This window comes from Athene cunicularia, assembly GCF_003259725.1.
Source record: "Athene cunicularia isolate RWA chromosome 2 unlocalized genomic scaffold, athCun1 chr2_part1, whole genome shotgun sequence".
NCBI classification, from domain to species: domain Eukaryota; kingdom Metazoa; phylum Chordata; class Aves; order Strigiformes; family Strigidae; genus Athene; species Athene cunicularia.
Genome location: NW_020799095.1, coordinates 55,254,385 through 55,278,668, shown reverse-complemented (window position 1 = coordinate 55,278,668; position 24,284 = coordinate 55,254,385). Strand labels below are relative to the sequence as shown.

The 24,284-nt window shown below is 39.5% G+C and overlaps 1 protein-coding gene across 1 annotated transcript in view; it reads left to right on the top strand.

Moving 5' to 3' along the window:
• The window catches only part of CDKAL1 (CDK5 regulatory subunit associated protein 1 like 1), a 424,112-nt gene that overhangs the window by 251,383 nt on the left and 148,445 nt on the right, over positions 1-24,284 (top strand). Inside the window, exon 9 of the mRNA XM_026843118.1 lies at positions 8,606-8,772. Within this exon, the coding sequence (XP_026698919.1) occupies positions 8,606-8,772 (167 nt within the window). The remainder of the gene's footprint in view (positions 1-8,605; positions 8,773-24,284) is intronic.

Here is a 24,284-nt window from a genome sequence, read left to right as displayed (position 1 = left end):
CCCCCCCCTTCACTTCCTTTCCCCTTTGCTAGTGCATTTTAGATACAAAACGAGCAAGACACTGCTGCTAGTTTATGCTCTAGCAGTAAGTGATTAGGGACAGAGGTCCCTATAGGGGTAGAATGACCTCTTTTATAAGCAAGGACAAGGGTTTGCTTTGTGATAGAGAGAAACCCCTTATACTCTCTTCGGTATTTAATGATCAGTTAGCCCTGTCTGCTGCATGCTTTTGATTGGGAGTTCTGTTTCTACCTTTTTAAAAAAGAAGGAATAATTCTAACTAAACTTTTACTACTTCACAAGCTTTCTCATTCCTTGTTTCAAAATACTCCTCGCATCACAATGCTTTGCTTATCAATATAGTCACAGAAGTACACAGTACACAAAAGAAATAATATTTGATATAAATTGTAAAACTGCTAAGCCCCGCAACAATCACAGATAGTAAGCTTCCTTTGTAAATGTATGAATGGTGAAGCATTTGCTGCAGAAGGACTGGTTCTGGTTTTGAGAGTTTTGTGCAATGAATTTATATAAATAAGCAAATTCTGTGAACCCATGTTTAATCAGTTTCATCTTTCAGATGCATGACTTTTGAAAAGGAAAACCTTGAATAAGTTGTTTATAGCTTCCACTTTCATAACCACAGAAAATAAAATAGAAATCCACCATTAGTCATATGTCTATTTGATTCTTCTAACAGACTTCACATCTAAATATAAAGCGGATAGTAGAATATCCTTTCATTGAAGTTAGGTTGGTGTTGCTAAAGAGAGTAGATTGGTAGGTAGGCCAGAACTCTTCATTTCAGTGTGTGGTTGGTGTGGTTGTTGTGGTAAAATCTCCAGAGTAACCCTCAAAATTAATGTGAAAGGTGGTAATAGAAGTGTGTGCATGTGTTTTGTTGTTGGGAGAGAGGGGGAGTTTTAGTTTTTGAATCTTGTGCAAAACTTGAATGTTTTGTTATTGTAGCTTAAAGGGATTAAGAAAAGTTCTTAAATGAGCAGTCCTGATGCTTGTTATTTTTTTACTGTGGTCCATCTCTGATTTGACTTTTTCGTTACATAAAATAACACACAAAATATGGATGCACTTCAAGGGGAGAAACCCATAAAATTTTAAAAATATATTAACACATTTTCATTGAAATAGAATCAAGATGTTTCTTGAGCTCTTTTGCATTGAAGTTCATTTAAGCTTTGATTACAATTTATATAAGTGAGATAGCATGTTTACTTTTTGGAAAGATAACTTAATCTAACTAAAAATCATGGCATGTTTCATACTTCTGAAAAAGCAATTGCCAGAAAAGCTAAGGGGATCCAAGTCACAATTAATTTTTCTGGGTTTGAGTTTGCAAATAGAGCCCAAACTTTTTTCCATTAGTTTGCAAGATCAGGAATTTGTGGTAAGTACTTACGTCACATCTGTGGTAAATGATACTTTAAATCAGGTTCCTGTTATGGCTTCATATAATTTGAGAATTTCATACCATGAATATATACTAATGTGTAGCATGTATATAAATACATGAGAACTTTAATCATTTGTGTGTGCAAACATTTGCTCAAACATCTTGGCAAAGAGAAAGAAAAAAAATAGCTCAAATTTTGTTATGGAGTATAGTAGACAATACTGCCAAACAGAATCTTCCAGAGTGTTATTGCTGTGTTCTACTTTTGAAATAGTAAGTTGTCTGACATAGGTGGAATAATCTGAGTCAGTATAATGTGGTCTGTATGTCACTTTGTATTATTTCCCAAACACATTTGTTCTCAAAAATATGTAGACCGTAAAAGTTAGTGTGTTCATTTCCTAAGCACTCTAATATATGTGTCTTGTGGGTAGTAGAAACCACAACTTGTACTGAACTAAGCACTTGCAAAACATAGCTGCAGTTTTTTGTAACTGCAGACTGACATCCAGAAGTAATAGAAGTAATCCTGCAATGAGAAGCATCCAAGTGTGCTAAGAGCACTGGCTGATGTCATTATGAGGCTTTTCTCTCTCATCATTCAAGGGACGTGACAATTGGGAGAATCTCAATGACTGGTAAAAGGGAAATGTCACCCTGCCCCTTCAGGAAGATCAAGAAGGGGTATCTAGGGAACTACAGGGCAGCTGAACCTCACTGTTTATGGGGCAAACCCTTCTGGAAGCCACGTGAAGGACAAGAGGGTGTTTGGGAACAGTTACTGTACTTTTACCAGTGGCAAGTCATGTGACTGGCCTGTGTCTTTTTAATGGGATATCTCTGGAGGAGAGGAAAGCTGTGGAGTGTTGGCGTGGCTTGGTTTGGGGTTTCTTTGGGGAGAAGGGAGGAGTGGGTTGTTTGGGGGTTTTTGTTTGTTTTGGGGAGTTTCAGGTGGAGGGATTTCTTTGGGGTTTTCTGTTTTGGTTTGGGCTTCGTTTTTTGAACATGAATTTAGTTAGGTCTTCATCATAGTCTCCTGTAATATTCATAGATTGGTGAGATATGGACTGGATAAGTGGATGATGAGGTGTTGGAAAGAATAGGCTGGACTGTCAGGCTGACAGGGTGGTGATCTGTGGTTTAAAGTCTAGCTGGCAGTTACTAATGGTGTTTTGGAGGGATTGATACTGGGGCTGGCATTTCATGTCTTTATTAACAGTGTGGACAGTGAGATAGTGTGCATTTTGAGCAATTTGGGAAATGATACCAAATTAGAACAATAATTGACTGGCTGAAGGATAGGGCTGATATTGCAAGAGACCTCAACCATCGGGAGAAATGGACTGACCATAACTTCGTGAAGTTCAACAAGGGCAAGTAAAATGTCCTGAATACAAGACAAAATAACACCATGCTACAGTATGGATATGGAGAGCTGACGGACTGCAAAGCAGCTTGCAGACTTTGGAGTTTCTCTGGGCAATCTGATGAATGAGTCAGTAGTGAAACCCCTTCGCAGTTATCAGCTGTGTTGTAGCTGCTGTTAGCAAGAGTGCAGCCGCAGGCTCAGGGAAGTGACTAGTGCTTTGTATTTGGCAATCATGAGACCTCACAGAGAGAGTGCTCTGTCTAATTTTGGGCACTCCAGGACAAGGTTTACTGATACTGGAGCAATTCAGCAAAGGGCTACTGAAATGGTTAGAAGGGTGGAGCACGTGACATATGAGAAATGATTTGTTGGACTTTTGAAGAAAAGCTAGGAGTATTGCTGTCTACGACTGCCTAAATGGCAGTATAGAGAGTGCAGAGCCGGATTCCCTCGTAGTCAGGCAGGTCTTGCAGAGAGAGGATGAGAGGTAACAGGACAAGTTGGAACACTGGAAATTGCAATTAGGTGCAAGGAGAAGTATTTTACCCTGAGGGTGGTCAAAAACTTAAAAAGATTACCCAAAGTGCTGTGGTGTTTCTGTCCTTGGAAATATTCTAAACACAACTGCACGACAGCCTGAGCAGTCTCGTCTTCATTGGACCCCATTTGAGCAGGAGATTGAATTACGTTACCACCTGAGGTCTGTTGCAACCTAAGTATACTGTGATCTAACAAAAAGAAATTTTCACTGTGTGTACAGAATTGTCTTTAGCTTTTGGCTTTCCTGATGACCACATAAAATAGAATTTGTTCATACTTTTAAATTCAGTCACTGTGTGTAGCAGGTCTTTATGTAATACTAATCAATGCTTCATAGCATTTTATGCTATTGAAGAGGTATTTAAAAACTACTGATTATTATTCTAATAGTGAAAATTCAGACAAATGTTTTTCTGGTCATTGTTTTGTAGAGCACTAATGCTGAACAGGCTTTCCTGGCCACTCAACCAGCCATTGCTTCCTCTTGTGTGGTAAAGGGTTTGTAAAGCCAGTCATCCTTCTGATAGGCTTTCTCTTTTAACAGGCATTTTGGGGATTTTGTAATTCCTCCAAGCATTGCATTCCAGTAGGTCACCCAATATTCATGATGCCATTCAGGTCTTGTTCTGCTATTCATCGGAAGCATTAAGAAGACAGGAGTGAACAATCATCTTTCACTTTCTCAAGTCTGTCCAGAAGTATAAAAAAGAAATAGACCTTTTGAAAAGTGGAAATGTGTTTGGGCATAATAAAGGTCCTCTAGAAAGACTGTGAGACACTTATGTAGAGCTTTGTCCCTCAAAGTGAAAATGAGACTGTGATGGGACCAGTTTGTATGTAGTATTGTCGTGAGCGGAGCTGTAGTACTGCAATTGTCTGAATGATATATTGCTGAATCATATGCTGACCCACACTTTCCAAAGTACAGAAAAAGCAGTGATCCTTTAGATAATAACCTGACAGCTTCCCTCTTTCACCAGTGCTGTATCTAGACCTGTCTTTTTTCTTCAGTCTACTTTTTTTGTTCTCTGCTTGCCAGATATCCTGCAGTTTCTACTTATGACAGTTAGGTGTGAGTTACTTTTTGAGTCTGGGATAGGGTGTGTTTGTACAGGATTGTGTATAATTCCATTCTCTTTCTCCTCTAGAAGTCCTGTGTATATACAGATCAAATAGGGATGTCTTGGTGAACTGGAAACTAAGCCTTCCAAACTACCATTAGCACCAGTGAGTTGCTCCCACTTTATTCTTTCAGGAGGTCCCTGCAATGGGATCTTTCATGGTGATCCATGCATTTGAACTGACTGTCTTAAGAGAAGGCCTGGACTCTTAATGGTTGCAGAGTACTTCAGAAATATAGGAGGAATTTGATTCCTCCAAATCTCGGTTTCTGTTTAAACTTGCATTATATTCAGGTTGATACAGTGATACGGTGTGAACACAAATGTCTTCACAGTTTCTCAGTTAAGGCACTGATTCAGCAAGGTAATCTAGCATGCGAACTGCATCATGTGTGTAAATAGTGCTTGTAAAACCCATGCTGAATAAATAAGGGGAAACTCAAATAATTGAAGAGAAAATAAATGTATGTAGGGTAAGCTCATTCTGAACAATAAGCACATTGAAAATTAATTTGATTATTTCCAAGCCTTTCTCTCTCTCCATCTTTGGCTATGATTTTTGTTTAATTCTAAGGGTGTGATCAGGAATGGCAGGGTCAGATTGATTGTCCTCAAGTCTGCAGTCAGGTTTTGACAAACAGTTTAAGTCAGACCCCTCCTTGGCAGATGGTCTTTTACATTTCTGTGGTGTAGTGGGAGAGGTATTTCTATGGTCTGTACAGTACTGCAGGCTGCTGTAAGAATTCACCATTGGAGAAGGAATAGCAAGGAGATCAGGCAGTTACTGATAAGCATATGTGGGCTACTGAGAAGGTCAGAATCGGATGCCTCCCACTGGGGCAGCCTGCAAAGAATTTTGCTGCCAGAGAAGTCACTTCTGTTCACATTAGAAAATCTCACAGGAAAGAGTAGAACAAAAAGAAGGGAAGGAGAAGAAAAAAATAAAGGGATTTTGTGATTGTATTTAATTTGTACAAAGGTACATCAGGTTAAAAAATTGGGGAATTTCATCAGGATTAGTGTCTGATTTTAACATCTCCAGATGTTTTCATAGACTGAAGTAAATTAATTTTTCAGGTGGAGTTGATTTCCCTTCAATTTAAAAGATGTTTGCTACTGCTGAAAACAGTTTTACAATAGTGGCATGAAGACAGAGCAAAATAAAAAATGCTAGAAATTTTTTAATAAATAAATGAATCATTTAAAATGGTCTCTTAAACAGAAATGCACATATCTCCTAAAAGTGATAGTTGTAGGATTTCTTGTCTCCTTTATGACAAGGATTGTACAGGCTACTCCACAAAAGTGAAGTTAAAACCCATGTCAGATAATCTGCAATGAGTATTCTTTATTTTGAGGCGTTGGAGAAGGAATATGATCAGAAACCCCTTCATTTACTTGGAACCTATTCTTTTTCCAACATTTTTCATTCTCAGTCATCTCCAATTACAGCAGAGCAGACATTAGAAGCCAGCTGCTGAGGTTACTCTTTTGTGCTGGGTAGTGATGGCAGAGTGAGAAATAAACTATGATCTGTGACCAAAGGCAGACTTGTAATTATTTGAATGTAATGATAATTGGCCTTAATACTCTAACAAATGCTCTGAGTTTGCACATTTCAAACTCTGCAGTTTCGATCAATTTTCTTGTTTACAAAATCAGCTTGCTGTTATTAGCGCCAAAATTACCCAGTAACAGAATGGTGAATGATGGAGTGAAGTTCACTGCAAAAGAAAGGGAAAAAAAAATGTACATAATTAGACAGTAGATTTAAATGCATTTCTACATAGGGATGGAGTTTGGAGGGGAAGGGGGTTGAGTGAGAATAGGAAGTGTTGATTCACTTTATTAGTACTGTTTGAAAGGTCTGTTGTTTTCTCCTCTTACCTGGTATGTTTAGACTCCTAAACTCAGGATGCAAAGGACTAGAACTTTCTCCTAAAATACAGGTGTGGTTGTTTCTCTGCGCCCCCCCCCCCCCCCCCCCCCCCCCCATATTAAGACTACATCCTTGGTGCTCTCAGCATGAATTATTCCCATTGCTTGTTGTTCAACACCCTGATCGGAGAGCAGATAAGACAGTTATTATTCCTGTTGTTGCTGATTTACTGTCACAGCTGTTTCCTCTTCTTGTGATTTTAATTTGAAGTTTCAGCCCACCAGGGGGCTAATAGTCCCCACCTATACAGCTTTAAAAGCTCACTGTTGTTTTCCACAGGAATGTTATTTCCATCCCTAGTCAGTGATTTATTTTTTTTTTCTCAGTGTTCCTCTGGTAACTGTCAGGCAGTATTCCATAGCCATTTTAATGAAAAACAAACAAACAAACAAAAAAAACCCAAACCGATGCAACTATTTAGATTGAAAGCTTAAAATTGAGAATTACTCTGTTTTGGTAGAAACTTGGCAAGTAAATTACTGTTTTACAGTATTCTAATGGGTGTTGGAGACTGATATAAAAAAAATGAACAAGACATTAGTCAGCATTTAGATCCTTTATATTTCTCTTATTTTTAAAATGTATCATATATAATTTGCTTCTTTTTTCCATATCTTGGGAAAATGTAGGGCAGGCAGCAAACCCTAGAGTATATTTCCCAATGGGGTCCTGCTTGTGGTGAGATGAATTCTGAAAACATAAGCAATTTCAGTGGAATCCAAGGTGTGATTGTATACTGCTAGCAGATTCTGCATACCTCATCAGTCCTGGGGGATCTCAGTTTGAGTGTGACTACAAAGTTGTGACTGCAAACTGGACAACCAAAAAGCAGTACTTCAAGAATGCTTTCCACCAGACTTCTTACAAGAACAGAATTACACATCTCTCTAATTCTTGAAGCAAAACTTAAGAAGCAATGAGTTTCTTGGTTTATCTTTAATTTTTAAGTGTTCTTAGTTTTAAATAATAAATGACCTTGAAAACCTTTCTGAACAAACAGAATTAACTGATGCTCAGCAGCCTGCTGTCTGCCTTTAGTATTATAGTGTGAGTTTGAGTGGCAGTCTTGGGTTTACATTTTTGTAAAATTTCTGGTTTTCTAGATTTATCACTTTTTATGTGTTTCAAGTCTGTGTACATGTTTATGTTTTCCTGTCTTTAAGTATATATTTTAATATAAACATTTACATTTTGTGATAGTTCTCTGCTGGCCCAAAAAGTGCTTTGATGAATTATTCTTCCTTCTAGTGTTAGGATGTTTTCTTTACCGATTCATCATCAGTATTAGAAATTTAACTCTTCATTGAGTTAATGTATCTTATCTCATTGGGAATCGCAGGAGTCTTACTCCAGGCCACCCTGTTTTTGATGGTTATTTCTTGCTTTGGGGTGTTGAGGAGGTGCATTGCGTTGCACTGCAAAAAGGGTGGAAGCTGAGCAGACTGATACAAGTGGCTATGTGAAACCTCATTGCTTTCAACTATTATTAAAGGGTGGTGCAATCTTTCCCCTCTTTGAGCAGGAGGATATTATTACCAAATATCAGTGTTCAAGGTCACTACTCTTTACAACATAAATTAAATATACTACTTCCTGAGGCCTGATTGATGGAAAATAAAGTATTAACTGCCAGGAAGCAGGTTTTCCAACACTATCACCCAGTCATGCAGTGGTCACTAAGCTTTTCAATACAACCTGAATATTGCATTGCTAGTTGTAAGATTTAAAGAATACACATTTTTAATAGTTATTCCAGAAGGAATGTTAATCACTGTGCTTTTGAGCTATTTTTGTTTATTGGAAACTTACCAGTTAATAAGTTAACTACTAATAACAACCATTAATGCAGACTCTTTGCTTGGGTAATGTTGCTTGCAGTGTTTAATAAATTAGGCTCAAAAAATAGAGCACAGTACAAAACTTGACTGACTTGCTGTAGAGGCAGCATAGAATTAGTCATTGGCTGTGAATGTTAATCACTCCACAGCAATGATAATTTACAGCATTGTTGTAGCACTCTTGTGCTCATAAAATGAACTTAATAACCCACTGCTACCCATGGGATAAGCCTTCCTTCTCCTTCCCTCCCCCTTGCAATTGAATACCCAGTCTGGCTGCATAATAGCCTTGTGAAATACTGCATTTAAAAGAGTGAGCAGCTGTATGATAAAATAAACAGCTCTAAAACAGATTTGTTAATTATCTCTTTCTTTTATTCACAGAGGGTGTTTGTGAGATATGGCTGACCAGTGAAGACACAGGGGCTTATGGCAGAGACATTGGCACAGATCTCCCTACGCTTCTGTGGAAGCTGGTTGAAGCTATTCCTGAGGGAGCTATGCTGAGGCTTGGCATGACAAACCCTCCCTATATTTTAGAGCATCTGGAGGTAAGGAAGAAAAGAGAATAATTTATATGCTGGCACAGGCATTTATTGAGTGAGTAAGTACTCACTTACTTGAACCTTGCGTAGTGTGCTTCATTTTAAGCAGTACCTTAAAAAAGTTACGGACTTCTAAGTAAATTTATAGAATTAGACTAATAGTGTTAAGCCATTTGACTGACACAACAGTTATCGAGATAATAAGACACTGAAATAATTTTTGAATTATAATGTTACTGAGGTCTCTGACCTGTGGAACGTTATTACAGTGATGTTGCATTTGTGCGTATGTCTACTGTTTTCAAGAACTGAAGGAAAAGTCATTAGCAGGTGATGGACTATGGGATTGAATTTGTCTTTCTGGTACACCTCAGACAAATATTTCCAGAAATGCTATATGCTGGTTTCACTCAACAATGTATTCATTATCCTATGTCAGATGCTATTCTGAGAGTGTGCAGAGCTTCCATGATAAGAAATGGAAATTCAGAGTGTATGTCTATGTTGAAAAAAATGTAACGAAGTAGTTCAGTGAGATTAAAAGCATGAAAGTGTACAACAGTGTGAATTTGAAAGAATATTGTGTGTATGCAGAACAGGAAGTTAAGAGTTTTGTGTCAAAGATAGGTTAGTTTGGTTGGATTCTGTCACCACATCAATCTATTGAAATTCACAGGAACTGTTTATAGAAAGAACCTAACTTTAAAGAGGAGGAAAAAGCTGGATATAGCTTAAGGTAAATTTTGTAACCACGTGCATCAACAATATCCACATAAATAGCTGGTGTCCATGCTGCTTTCCCAAAGATGTTATACAATTAATAGTTGCACTTAGGTTTTCTTAAGATGTCAAGGACAGTATTTTCTCACCAGAGTGCCATAACTGCATCTTTCCCTATTGAAGCACGTGGGCTAGAGAAATCTCATCTTGATGGGAATAAGCCATTTTTCACTTATTCTTATTCTTTGATTTAATGTACACTTCACTAAGATAAGAGTCTTAACAACACACTGCATAGAAATCTTTAGGAAGCAGTTTGGTTGTGGTTTTTAGAGCTTTGCATTCTGTCTTGAACTCTTAGATCTGTCACGTTTTTCTCTTTTTTATTTTTTTTTTATTGTAACATTTTTCAGAATCTTGTGTAAAGGCAAATCAAGTTTTTAACAATTTTCACAGCTAGGGTCTTTGCTTTCATTTTTAACTCATATTATTAAAAGTGTATTGGCGTAGACTGCTGCTTTTGTCACTGTTGCTCATCTTATGAGTACTCTCAGAAGATATTTTTTTTTTTTAAATCACTTGCTGAAAATAAGAAACTGCTCTGCTCAGCTAAGGGGTACTGTAGTAGTCCTAATTCGATATAATCTGAGCAGGGTGGAAATTATATCGCTTTCCTTCAATCAGTAGCCATCTTGGTGAGCGTGAGTTTGTCACAAATCTGTGAATGGTTTTAATTGATGGTCTCTAGTCTTCCTGTTTCTAAATCTTCTAGGAAGTGCTGTAAGTAGAACTCTCTTTGACCTGACTCATGTTCAGGAGAAGTACTCTAATCTCTTTAAAAATGGATCTTTAAGTGTGATGGCAGAGGAAGAGGAATTCATGAAAGCCTATTAAAGATGTGTGTCTTGAATGTTGCTGTGTGGAACATGTATTATGTGTACACCAGCCTTTTTGTACAATAGCAACATATGCTGGTGCTTGTCCTCTTCAGTGTTTCATACAGTTTCCAGGTTTTTTGTTTTTTTTTTTTTTAAGGATTATTTAATCACATTTCTGTGTCTCATGTACGACCAAGAATTTCTGAGCTTCTAATTTGGTGAAATAATTTTGATGATTGGTCAAGCTAAATTTGTAAAAATTTTTTTTACCTTCTGCTTTTTTGTCTAGTCCCCTATTCCAAGCTTATCAGACTTGTATCTGAAAGATCACTAGGGAATGTTGGCAGTCTCCTGTATACATTTTCACCAGACAAAATAAACTTTTTATGGGGAATGTGCATTTAACTTTCCTGTTGAGGAAAAGGTAAAACTATAATTTGTTTAAAAAACAAAATAAATGAGAAGTTGATTAACCTTCACGTCAGTTGATTAGGATGAAATCCAGATGTAGTTCTGTTATCTGCTAAGAAAGGTATGAAGCTGTGTTATTGGTTGCAAACTTATTTCATTAAGCGCTTTTAAAAAGTTCAGAATTTTATTAATTTATTTTGTTAGAAGTCACGTTACTAACTGGGATGTTGTTTGGCTTCCTGCAAAGAAATTTTACATGGGAAAATATACTAATCGTGTGTCACTTCTTACATCCAATGCAAAGGAAAAAGTTGTTCAAGTCATGTGTCTTTTAAAAATCAGAAAATTTCAGCAATTGCATGCAACTGTTAGGCAAGGGTTTATTTCACTTTAGTAATGAACACATCTGATAAGTGGAATAGAGCAACAAGCAGTCATGTAAAAGCATAAATTAAGATCTGGACAAAACTTCCCCAGAGACAGCTTAAAAGCAATGATTTTGATTCATTTACAGTTTTTGCCATATTTATTAAAGCTTACCTGCAGGTAAAAGGTTTGGCCAATTTTATATGTCTCTTATTTTTAAGTAACCTCCAAAGCTAATAACAAAGTTTATATAAACATTTGTTTTCTCCAGTAACACTCTGTTGTAAGTTAAATGTTTTTTAAATACCATTTCCAAAGACACTATGTACATTTTTTTAATACCAATTTGTAGTATTGCATGAACTCTATCATTAGAGCTGGTTTTGTACTTAAATACGGATTTTTATGACATTTCACAAATCATTTGTTCTCCTTTGCATAGCCATGTATTTTAATCTCAGACCAGTCAAAGTGTCAGGTTAGTGGCCTGATTGTGTGCTTAGAATTCGCAGATTTCTTTTACTCTTTGCTGGAGTTTCTGCACCTTTCAGTTGTCAGAATGGGAGGATATTGGGAATAAAAAGAACCGGGATGTGCAGACTAGCACCCTGAGTTGTAGATGGTACAGCTGCAGTAGAAGCAAAGAATTCCTCAGATCACAATGACAATGCTAATGTCCTCAATGAATGAGGAAGAAGTTTAAGCTATGGATAATATGGTTGAATAAAGGACGAAACATTTAAAAATGTATCACTTTACATGCAGTGAGTGTTGGGTTTTGCTGCTCTGGCTTCACACCACAGTCCATTGAAATATACCCAATTTATATTGTTTATGTTGCTTGGGTGGATCTTTAAGATGTAGCTAGACATGAGGTACTTCAGTTACATAATAGTGTCTCGATGGTTCTCAGAAAAATAGATTGTATCCACTGACTAAAATAATACAAACTTTTCATACATGTATTTTGTCACTATAGGTAGAATAGCTTTCTCCTTCATTAAAAGATATTTAGCCCGTTTTTTGATAAGGTGCTTGATAAACTGCTTATGGATTGAAATTTATTTGCAAGTGCCAAAAAATTGATTACAGGTTCTTATTTTTTCCTTATAAAAATAATTTCATAAACATACTCTGATACTGTCTGCTCAGAAGGTGTATGGTGGATGGGATTATGACCAGAGATCTGTTTAAGCTGTGGCTGGGCTTTGGCCCTGTGAGTCTTTTGACTCATTAATACAGTGCTCACACTCTCAGATTCTCTGGAAATAACAGTGGAGCAACAGAAAATGCCACTTAATTCAGGAGTGTTGCATCTACCTCTGTATCTGGGAATCACTGTCTTAGTATCCACTGAGAAGTGCCAGCCAGAAGTGCTGCTGTTCTGCTGATACTGGAGGCCAGCACAAGGAGAGGAGAGTGAGAAGGAGGAAGAGGAGGCGGAGGAGGGAGGAGAGCTTTCCTTGGGTCAGGAGTGGTGGGACTAGAGCAGAGGAGGCGGCAAAGGAAAGCTGCGGGTGCTTGTAACTGGCCTTCTGTCTCTCATGCTTAGAAAGCTTGGTAGATCTGGGGGCCTGGGCCAGTGGTCATTCAAACTCAGGTTTATTTATAGGTCAGTTTAAGTGCTCACATGATTTAAAATACTGAGCGTGTGCAGTGCCCTCATGTACTGCTGTCAGGTAAATGCCATTCTGCCCTTAAAGACATCTGGCATTTCAGGAGATGCTGTTAATCTCATGAAAATCATTGTTATACTTGTGTGGTACAGTCTGACGATATAGTACTTTTAGGTTTTTATTCGATAAATATGGTGGTAATAGTACCTTATGTACTTACGGATGCATGTACGGTTTTGTGATGAGAAGCAACCATATGTTTTCAAATTATAAAGTCTGCATTCAGTTGGGCCTTCTTATTTGTAAAGAAAGAAATATTTGGAACCATGCAGTGTTTTGTAGTAATGCAAAATATTAATCAGTTTTTGATATGCTGCATATTGAGCTAAGGCATTAGAAAAAGAGCCTTTGTCACAATTATTCAGGGTATAATCTAAAATACTAAACTTTTCATCTGCTGTTTTCTTCAGCTGCAGATGATGTCTATCCTTACATTAGTGAGTAGTATGAAGCAGTAAGAGCAGATCAGGAAATCACAGAATCTGGTAGAGAAGCCGCTATATCCACATTATCTGCATTTTGAAGCCTTTACTTCAAAATAAATCTAATCCCCTTAACCAAACTTTCCCATTATTCATGGTCCAAAGCCATTTGAATGGCAGATGGTCAGTTTGAATACCTCTGTTCCCACCAAGGGCTTGGAGCATATTCACTGTGAACCTGAAGTATGGCCACTGCTCTGATTTCCTTGGAAGCAAATTCAGTTTGCTCACCCCAAAGTCACCCTGCAGACTGAACAAACCCATGGCTGTGAAGGAAGCATGGGAAATTGTACTTTACGGTTTCACTGCTGTTTTCAACCAGCACATTAATTCAACCATCACAGCCAATGCTAATATGACTTCTCTTGCACGAGGTTTGTTGGTATGACAGAGAAGGTTATTTGGTGTATTTTAAAAAAAAAAAACAACAAAAAACAACCCACAACCTGAAGGACCTGAGACCCTGACATTGTTTCTCTTGATTGTGGTACTGAGAAAGAAATTGGAGTTCACCGTTTAGCTGCAAAAGACACTCTCAGTTTTCCTTGCAGGAAAAATCTGGCCAATGGTGATAGTGCCCTCTCACAGTCTTAGCAGTCTGTTTGGATGTATACGTCATGAAAGCATGCTTATTTGAAGTTTGGTCTCAAACTGAGATCGAGATACGTGCCCCCATCCAGTGTTTGTTCTCTCTTAATATGTTGATGCCACATGGCTTTGAGGAAAACTTGGGATTTTATCTATGTGGCAGGGAATTTTAGTAGACTATGGTCAGGGAAAAATGTTTTAACTCTTTGTTGTTGTTGTTGTTGTTTGTTTTTTAAAAAAATGTTAAAGGTTGTGGGAAAAGGTTAGTATTAGGATCCATTTTATAGTTCTAGGAAAACCTGCAATGATTGCACATGTGTACAGTTACCTTGTGTACTCTTACCCATATGTCTTTGCACAGGGCTACTGTTTGAATTACACAGACTGCCAGATGGCAAAGATGTCATTGCCCTATAGTATCAACATGTACCAAAAGTACATAAGGTATACATCCTGCTTTAGAAGTAAGTCATTTATTCTACAATCATACAGTCATATTACGGAGTTGTTGGCTAGTCCTCTAGTGAGACAGTATTTTACATCCACTTGAAGTGACTGACGGCAAGGGAGGATTGGGAAAAATTCATTAAAACAGCAGGGGTAGATAAACAGTGAACAGTTAGTCCAAAAAGTAAAAAATGAAGGAAATAGGCAAGTTGAAATTAATTAATGTTAGTGGCGTAGTGTTTAGAAACTATTTTTTGCCGTGAATATATTTCACTTTTTCTTAGGTTTTTAACTTCGTATTCTCTTTCGATATCTGGGGCTCTGTCCAAATCAAAAGAGAATGCAGATCATCCAGACTGTGAAAGGGCAGAGGCTTGCATCTCAGCCTTAGCTTACCTCCCTTGCTGATTTAACACTAACTGTATTTCCAGAGTTGTCTGGGATTTTAATGCATCACTTTCTGTGAGTGATGGGATGCTTCCAAATCTGTATAAAGGAGGCAGTTCACACCTGCCATTCCTGTAAGTGCTTAATTTCACATAACTAGATGAGTAGTCATCTTTGTCACCTGTCAAAATGAGTCTGTCTCAAACCATACCATATGCCATCTGTGGGCTCTATCTCCGTTATTAATTCAGGACATTTGAGTGATACACCAACCATTGAGATGGAATCTGCATGGCGGCAGCGTCTTTAAATGCATAAGGTGTGCCAAGTGTGCCACAAGTTGAAATAGTATTTCTTTGCTCTTTTGCTTTGATTTTTCATGTCAGCTTGGTGTTTATGTTCCTTAACCTCATTGAAGCTGATACCCTGCAGATGGCTTCCTCAAACGTGCCCTGACATGGCACATAGATATGTATTACAGTAAAATTACTAATTCACTTTTTTTTCCATATTGTTCTTTTTTCCTCTGAGTGCACTGAACATTTTTGAGCATTGTGCGTAAGCTTGAGTTTTGAATAAGCTAGAGTGTAAGCTGATTTGAAATTGGTTTAAAAAGGAAATAATATGCACGCATTCTTCAACAGCAAATAAAAGGGCAGCATGATTTCAGGAATTAAAAGACCTTTAGGGCATGTATGTGCTTTGCTTCTAGTATTATTTTTGTCATTTTCATAGACTGCTGCGTTTCAAAGAGCCAATTAAAATCTGTTGATTTGACCAGAAAAAATGAAAACTGTGGCATGCATTTAAATAAATGAATAGTTAAGCCTCTGACCTCTTATTACTGTGAGTTTTGTAGTGTTTTGCGCAGTCGGTGGACCGTGCAACTTTCCCTTGCTGTAATTATATAGTTCTCTCTTTGCAAACTGTGTTTGTCTTGCTAGCATTGAAATTGAAAGAACTCTCGGATACTAAGGGGAGGAGGAGAGGGGCAGTTACATCTGGACTTCTAAAAGGGAGTGGGAAGGGATGCTTAATGCTTCCTTTGGTATTATGTTAAATGCTTACTCTTCCTATGGAGGCTATGTGTGCATATTTGCTTTACTCTGTGTATTCAAGCTTTTTATTTTTTTAATAATAAAATAGTCTGTCTCTCCTGTTCTTAAAGTGTTCTTTGTCTTTGGGATTTCCAAATACGGAACATTTCCTTGAAATTATTCCCTAAGACATAGTGTCATGGGAGCTTTTTAAGGGGTGAACTCACCCCAGAGTGAATGTATATTTCAATATTATAGGGTTAGGAAAGGGATGAATCTTTGCTGTGCTTCAAGATACATTTTGTCACAACACTTTCTCCAATTTAGAGTTTTAAGATCTCAGACTCAGCAGGTCCTAATGCCCATAAATGCTTGGTGACACATTTACTTCCAGCTGGTGGAATATGATTCGGCTTAATGAATGTCAAAATAAGAACCCATCTTACTCTTCTTTAAGGCTTTATGCTCTATTTGTGAATCTTAGGTGTTCTCAAAAACCTTAACAATGTTATTGTATTGGGTACTTCGATGAACAATGAGGGTTTGCTTCCAGATAATGTAGAAGGGAGTATTTGTGATGCTGGGAGTAAAGCTCCTGTTCATTGTAACAATAGTAGAAAAAAATGCTTTGAGAAACATAGAGAAAGAACTGCTTTTATTTATTCGAGATTCCATTCTCCATCAAGACAGAATATTTTATGCATGCATCTAGTGCTCTGATCTATTTAATAATCCGTGCATAAAATTGGTGTTGCAAAAAGGAGTTAACATTAAGTAGTGCATTGCTTGACCAATTAAAGCTGTGCATGTTAACTGTACCTTAATTATGGTTTGTTCATATGAATGTTTCTATTGCTTGTTAGATATCACAGGAATGAGGAGTATTTAAATGCAGACAGATCCACACCCAGTCTTGTGTCGAGTGTCAGGTTGTCTGTCAATTGCTTATAATATTGTCTCATCCCAGCAGACCTTTGGAGCTGTGGCTTACTTCGTTAGTGGATTAGCAGAAAGTAAAAATCACCATCAATTGAGCAGTTTGTTCAAAGAACGGGTAGCACATATATGGGAAACTACCTTTTTCCTAAATAAAGTAGGAATTTTAGCAGTTGCCATGCACTTCAAGGCATTGGGGTAGATGCTATTGGCAAATATAAAGCTTGCGTAACAGACTGTGACATCTTCTTTTAATATTTCTGCCTTCATTGAAAACAAATAAGATCTCTCTTTCCTAGTTACTTATAACAAATAAAGTTCTACCGTGTACTCTCAATGCTGTTCCGAAAGCTTCTATTTTGTTTAGATGCATAAAACCTTTTATTTTCTTTGATAGATGAGCTGTCACATTCACTGTACTTTGCAACATCATCTATGTAGTCTTCAGTATATAGTCTTAGTAGTATAGTATATAGTCATCTATATAGTCTTCAGCTTGCTTCATTAGGATTTGGCATTTGTTTTTAAAAAGTTTGATTTTTCTGTTTGAGGTGATTATTCTTTAAAAATGAGAAAAGGAAATATCTGTTCTAGAAACTTTAATAAAACTGCACAGAAATCCTGGCTTTGGGTTTCTGTACCATTGTGAATTGAGGAAAAGACATCAAATCTTTTCTACCCAGTCTTTGAATTCCATTAGTTTAGTTATGTTAAATGTGCAAGAACTGCTGAGGAATGTAAATTCTGTAATATCAATCTTGACATTATGGTTTTGTATATTTTTACACATGAAATCTAGCTCAGCCAGTTGGATATCTACAAAAGAAGGAAAGTAATATCACTTGCTTAAAGGTTTACATTTTGATTAAAAACTTAGCTATTTTCCTTCCACTGCAACTTGCTAAAGCAGATACTATTTTAGGTATTGTACTTGTTTGAAATAGAGGAAAACAATAGGGAGGCTTCCTGGCACTGCTCTGTCTCTGTGCAACTGAACTCTCTGACTTCCTTCTGAGCAGAAACCATCAATTCTTTTATATCATGTGGGATTTTCATTTTTGAGGTGGTGAACAAATACATAGTATGGATGAAACTAGCAATCCATTTCACTCATCCAGGTTTCTGAAGACAAAAAGATAGTGTGACAGTCCTACTCGCATATTGTAAGTATGTGCTTCTCTGTGTTATTTCATTTTCAAGGTTTTATTAGCATAAAGTATGATTGAGACAGAGAGTTATTAAAGGTAGCAGTGTGCTGTTGCAATAAATCACTTTTCAGGGAACTTCCCAATATGTGTTTCTAATACATACTGCAGTAAGGAGTATTAATTTACTTCTGGAAAAAATATTTCATTTGAGGAGTGCTTAATGATGAGAAATTAGAGAGCACCATGGAGAAAATGAAAAAGTGTATATTTTCTTGGACATCAGAATTAATCATTTCACTAAGAATTAGCATTAGCTATTTGGTTGGCTGGCTTTAAGTCATTAAGCCATCACTGTGGCCGTTAATTAAATGTACATTTTATCTTAAAGTGAATCTGTTTATTGGAACTGGACAAACAGTGCTCTGAAGCTCCACAAAGTCTCTTTAGGATTGTAAGGACAGCTACAGCGCTAACAGTTTTCACCTTTGAAAGCACTGAACCGTTTACTGTGAATTTCCAACCACACAACTTGCATCAGTTTGTTCAGTGATACACTTGCAGACTCAGATGTTGTACGTGGGCTCATGGCTCCTTACAGTCTGAGTAATAAACGGTCAGCATCTACCCAATGTAAATGACAATGACTGCTGAGGAAAAGGATACTATAAAGATGTAGTGAAGTTATGCAGGGAGAACTTTAGGAGAGCCAAAGCACAGCTAGAGCTCAACTTGGCCACAGCTGTTAAGGATAACAAAAAATGTTTCTATAAATTCATTAACAGCAAAAGGAGGATTAGGGAAAAGCTCCCTCCTTTACTAGATGCAGAGGGAAACATGATAACTAAGGATGAGGAAAAGGCTGAGGTGCTCAACGCCTACTTTGCCTCAGTCTTTAGCAGTGGAACTGGCTGTTCCCTGGACACCCGCCTCAGGAGCTGGGAGGTGGGGAGGGGAAGCAGACTGAGGTCAGCACAGTTGAAGAGGAGGTGGTCAGAGACCTGCTGCACCACTTGGATGCACACAGGTCTGTGGGACCAGATGGGTTACACACAAGGGTGCTCAAAGAGTTGGCAGATGTGCTCACCAGGCCACTGTCCATGATTTACCTGAAGTCATGGCTAACTGGGGAGCTCCCATTGGACTGGAGGGTGGCAAATGTGACACCCATCTACAAGAAAGGCAAAAAGGACAATCCAGGAAACTCTAGACCTGTCAGTCTGACCTCAGTGCCAGGGAAGGTCATGGAGCAGGTCATCTCGAGTGCCATTAGAAGTCATATAATGGACAACCAGGGGATCAGGCCCAGTCAGCATGGGTTTATGAAAGGCAGGTCCTGCCTGACAAACCTGATCTACTTCTATGACAAGATGACATGATTATTGGACAAAGGAAAAACTGTGGATATTATCTACCAGATCTTCAAAAAGCATTCAACAGTTCCCCATAGGATTCTCATAGAAAAACTGGCTGCCCATGGCCTGGATGAGCAAACAGTCTGCTGGGTCAAGCACTGGCTGGCTGGACGGTCCCAGAGAGTGGTGGTTGATGGAGCTGAATCCAGCTGGCGACCGATCACAAGTGGGGTTCCTCAGGGCTCGTGTTGGGACCATTTCTGTTCAACATCTTCATTGATGATCTTGATAAGGACACAGAGTGCATCATCAGTAAGTTTGCAGATGACACCAAGTTAAGTGGGAGTGTCGATCTGCATGAGGACAGGGAGGCTCTACAGAGAGACTTGGATAGATTGGATCGGTGGGCCAATGTTAACGGGATGAACTTCAACAAGGCCAAGTGCTAGGTCCTGCACTTGGGCCACAACCACCCCATACATGGCTACAGGCTTGGGGAGGTGTGGCTGGAGAGCTGTCTGGAAGAGAAGGATCTGGGGGTTCTAACTGACAAGCAGCTGAACATGAGCTGGCAGTGTGCCCAGGTGGCCAAGAAAGCCAACGGCATCCTGGCTTGTATTAGGAACAGTGTGACCAGCAGAAATAGGGAAGTGATAGTCCCCCTGTACTCTGCACTGGTGAGGCCACACCTGGAGTATTGTGTCCAGTTTTGGGCACCTCAATACGAGAGAGATATCGAGGTGCTGGAGCGAGTGCAGAGAAGGGCAATGAAACTGGTGAAGGGCCTGGGGAATAAATCCTGTGAAGAGTGATTGAAGGAGCTGGGACTGTTCAGTTTGAGGAAGAGAAGGCTGAGGGGAGACCTCATCACTCTCTACAGCTACCTGAAAGGACGTTGTAGAGAGGTTGGTGCTGGTCCCTTCTCACGGGTAATCAGTGACAGAACAAGGGGGAACAGCTTTAAACTCCAACAGGGGAGGTTTAGATTGGACACTAGGAAAAAAATTTTCAGAGAAAAAGTGGTCGGACAGTGGAATAGGCTGCCCAGAGAGGTGGTGGAGTCCCCATCCCTGGATGTGCTTAAGGGTCATTTAGATGAGATGTTAGACGATATGGTGTTGGTGCGAACTTTGTAGGGTAGGGCTGATGGTTGGACTTGATGATCGCAAGGGTCTTTTCCAACCTGAATGATTCTATGATTCTATGAAAAGGCTGAGGTGCTTAATGCCTTCTTTGCCTCAGTCTTTAATAACAAGACTGGTTGTAGTGAGGGAATCCAGCTTCCTCAACCAGAAGACAAGAGACTGGGAGAATGACCCCCCCCACATAATCCAGGAGGAGACAGTCAGTGACCTGCTGCATCACACAGACATACACAGGTCTATGGGACCGGATGGGATACACCTGAGGGTGCTGAAGGAGCTGGCTGAGGTGCTCACCAAGCTGCTTTCCATCATTTACCAGCAGTCCTGGCTGACTGGGGAGGTCCCAACAGATTGGAAATTTGCCAAGGTGACTCCCACATATATAAGAAGGGTCGGAAGGATGATCCAGGAAATTACAGGCCTGTCAGCTTGACTTCGGTGCCCAGGAAGCTGATGGAGCAGCTCATCCCGAGAACCATCATACAACACGTGCTGGACAACGAGATGATCAGGCCCAGTCAGCATGGGTTTATGAAAGGCAGGTCCTGCCTGACAAACCTGATCTGCTTCTACGACAGGACTGCTTACTGTATGAGAGAAAGGCTGTGGATGTTGTTTATCTTGACTTTAATAAGGCCTTTGACACTGTTCCCCACAGCATTCTCCTGGGGAAACTGGCTGCTTGTGGCTTGGATGGGCAAACGCTTTGCTGGGTAAAAAACTGCCTGGATGGCCGGGCCCAAAGGGTTGTGGTGAACGGAGTTTAATCCAGTTGGTGGCCGGTCACGAGTGGTGTCCCCCAGGGCTGGGTTTTGGGGCCACTCCTGTTTCACATCTTTATGGATGATCTAGACGAGGGGATCGAGTGCACCCTCAGTCAGTTTGCAGATGACACCAGGTTGGGCGGGAGTGTTGATCTGCTCGAGGGTAGGGAGGCTCTGCAGAGAGACCTGGACAGGCTGGAGCCATGGGCTGAGCCCAACTGGAGGAGTTTCCATAAGGCCAAATGCCGGGGGCTGCCCTTGGGCCACAACAACCCCCAGCAGCGCTACAGGCTTGGGGAGGAGTGGCTGGAGAGCTGCCAGTCAGAGAGGGACCTGGGGGGGGGGGATGATTGACAGCTGGCTGAACAGGAGCCAGCAGTGTGCCCAGGGGGCCAAGAAGGCCAATGGCATCCTGGCTTGTGTCAGCAATAGCGTGGCCAGCAGGGACAGGGAAGGGATCTGACCCCTGTACTCGGCACTGGTGAGGCCGCCCCTCGATTCCTGTGTTCAGTTTTGGGCCCCTCACTCCAAAAAAGATACAGAGTTATTCGAGCGTGTCCAGAGAAGGGCAACGAAGCTGGTGCAGGGTCTGGAGCACGGGTGGTACAGGGAGCGGCTGAGGGAACTGGGGTTGTTTAGTCTGGAGAAGAGGAGGCTGAGGGGAGACCGCCCTCTACAGCTACCTGAAAAGAAGCTGCAGAGAGCTGGGGATGAGTCTATTTAACTGATAGAACAAGAGGTAATGACCTCAATTTGCACCAGGGAAGGTTTAGACTGGAATTGGGAAGCATTTCTTTACAGAAGGGGTTGTTAGGCATTGGAATGGGCTGTCCAGGGAGGTGGTGGAGTCCCCATCCCTGGAGGTGTTTAAGAGTCGGGTCGACATAGTGCTGAGGGATGTGGTGTAGTTGGGAACTGTCAATGTTGGGTTGATGGTTGGACTGGATGATCTTCAAGGTCTTTTCCAACCTAGATGATTCTGTGATTCTGTAAAGTCAGCCCTACTTTAATATTGGAAGCAGGTTGTGATAGGGATAACAGTTTTCTTATTGTGAAGTATTTTGGCAACCCAGGTTATGATACCTGTACTGGGAATTACTGGTTTTGTCAGATAAATATAAAAGGTACTTTACTCTGCAAAGAGGCTCTTTCTGTTCTTGGGTATACAACGTATATCCAGGTTAAGAATCATATCTTGGAGAGAAACATATGTACTTGTTAACTGAGAAGGAGAGTTCTTGATTTTTCTGTGTTCAAAAGTAAAAATCAGGTAGCTAGTATTTGGTGCTGTGTATTTCCTTGTTTGTGTACTCTACTCACGGGGAGTGATGCATCAAACCTTAACTGAAGCTTTGAAATATGAAATATGGTATTGTATTGTGACATTATCTGAGTGTCACTTTTATTGCAAGAACACCTGTTAGCCTGTCCTATTTTTTTAAAAAGATATGGCAAGTTTTTGAAGACATCTAGATATTTTTAGTATGGCTTGGCTTGGTTTTTAAGAGATTAGGCTTAATACATAGCCACAAGGGAGAAAAAACTGCTTAGCTAGCTAGGGTTGTCTATTTTATGAGGTTGGAAGCAGTAGAGAGATCCCACACCTAGGAGCACAGCTGGGAACAGCTAGGACTGAGCATATGGCTCTCACGGGTAGTTTTCACATCAGCAAATCACGACTTGCAGTCTGGTTTATATCCACTTCTAAGGGTGGCCTGAGCTAATACCACTTTTTTGTTTGGTAATGTAGAAGGCATTTTTCCCATATGACAAAATAGATTTTTGCTTTCCATCTGGCAACCCAAAGATTTGATTTTAAGGTTCAAATTACACTGACCAGAATTGTGTGGGCTTCTAACTGCTCCAGTGTGACCTCCCTTTATCCTAATGACAGGATAAAGACCTGGGCATAACTCACGTCATATTACATGGGGTGGAGGTTGCCGCTAAGCTTGCCCATCATATGGTTTCATTATATCTCCCCCACTTCATAGACAGATGAGGGGGAGGTATTGCCTTCCAACCAGTGTCCTTGGAGAGGTTTGCAATTATACATCCTACACGTTCTTAGGTTTTTACAGCCCCATTACTCATGGGGGGATGGGAAGTGGGGGAAAGGCTCCCTGTTCATTAGTTTCAGCAAAACTGTTACGGGCTTTCCAGACTCGATCATACTGTGTCATCGTTGCCATGCCTGCGTCACTAGATCACATCTGTTCCTGAACTGTGCTGCAGCATAGGAATTTATAAAATGGACCACAGCCACTTTATCCAGACTGTGCTGGTGGTGGCACCACTGGACTTCTGAAAGACAACAGTCAATGGACACCCTTTGTGACATATCCCAAGCTAACATCTGTCACAAGGGGAAGAAGTTTTGAGGGAGTGCCATTTTGTCAAGTTTCCGTATGGATGAGGGTTTCTTTGGGCTTCACTGCTGGCAGAGGACAAAATTTGCTAGGAAGCAAGTAATTCAGATCATCATGACTCAAACACGAGGCAGAAATAAATAATGGATTTTTGCCTACTTCGAGTTAGAGGAAGGAATCAGTGTCTGAACAGCTTGCTGGTACTGACATAAACATGCACAGATATGGATGTTTATTGTCTCTGATTCTCTATAGTTTTTGTTGGTGTCATTACAAAGACCTAACCAGAAGGAGCGATTTTCTGGTTAGGTGATTAAATTTGTGTATTGTAATTGCTAGGATAAAGTATACTGACTAGATAAAGATCTTTCTGGCAATGTGCCTTGTGTTCTGATGTACTTCAGCTGCTAAGAACTGGAAAAAAATATTTCCTGTGTGATCAGTATACCAAAGGATATTTCACATACGTTGTTAGATTCAAAATGTAGACTACTTTTATTTTTTGTAAAATCAGCTTATAACAGATCGTGCTACTCTTTTTGACCTTTTTGTTCCTACATGAAGTGTCATTTTTGTGTAGTGCTTCCTTTCATTCATAGACATGTTACTAGATTCCAGGGGATAGGGGGAAAAGGCAATCAGCTGTTTCAGTCATGATTAAAGACAGAAATTTTCTTTCACAGTCATAATTTCAAGAAGTTGTTCATTCATTGCTTCCAGATGGAAATAAAATTCTATATTGCGTTTTTTCTTCTAACTGAAATATGTAATTCTATCTAGTAATGCAAAATTCTTTGTAAAAAATACCCCCC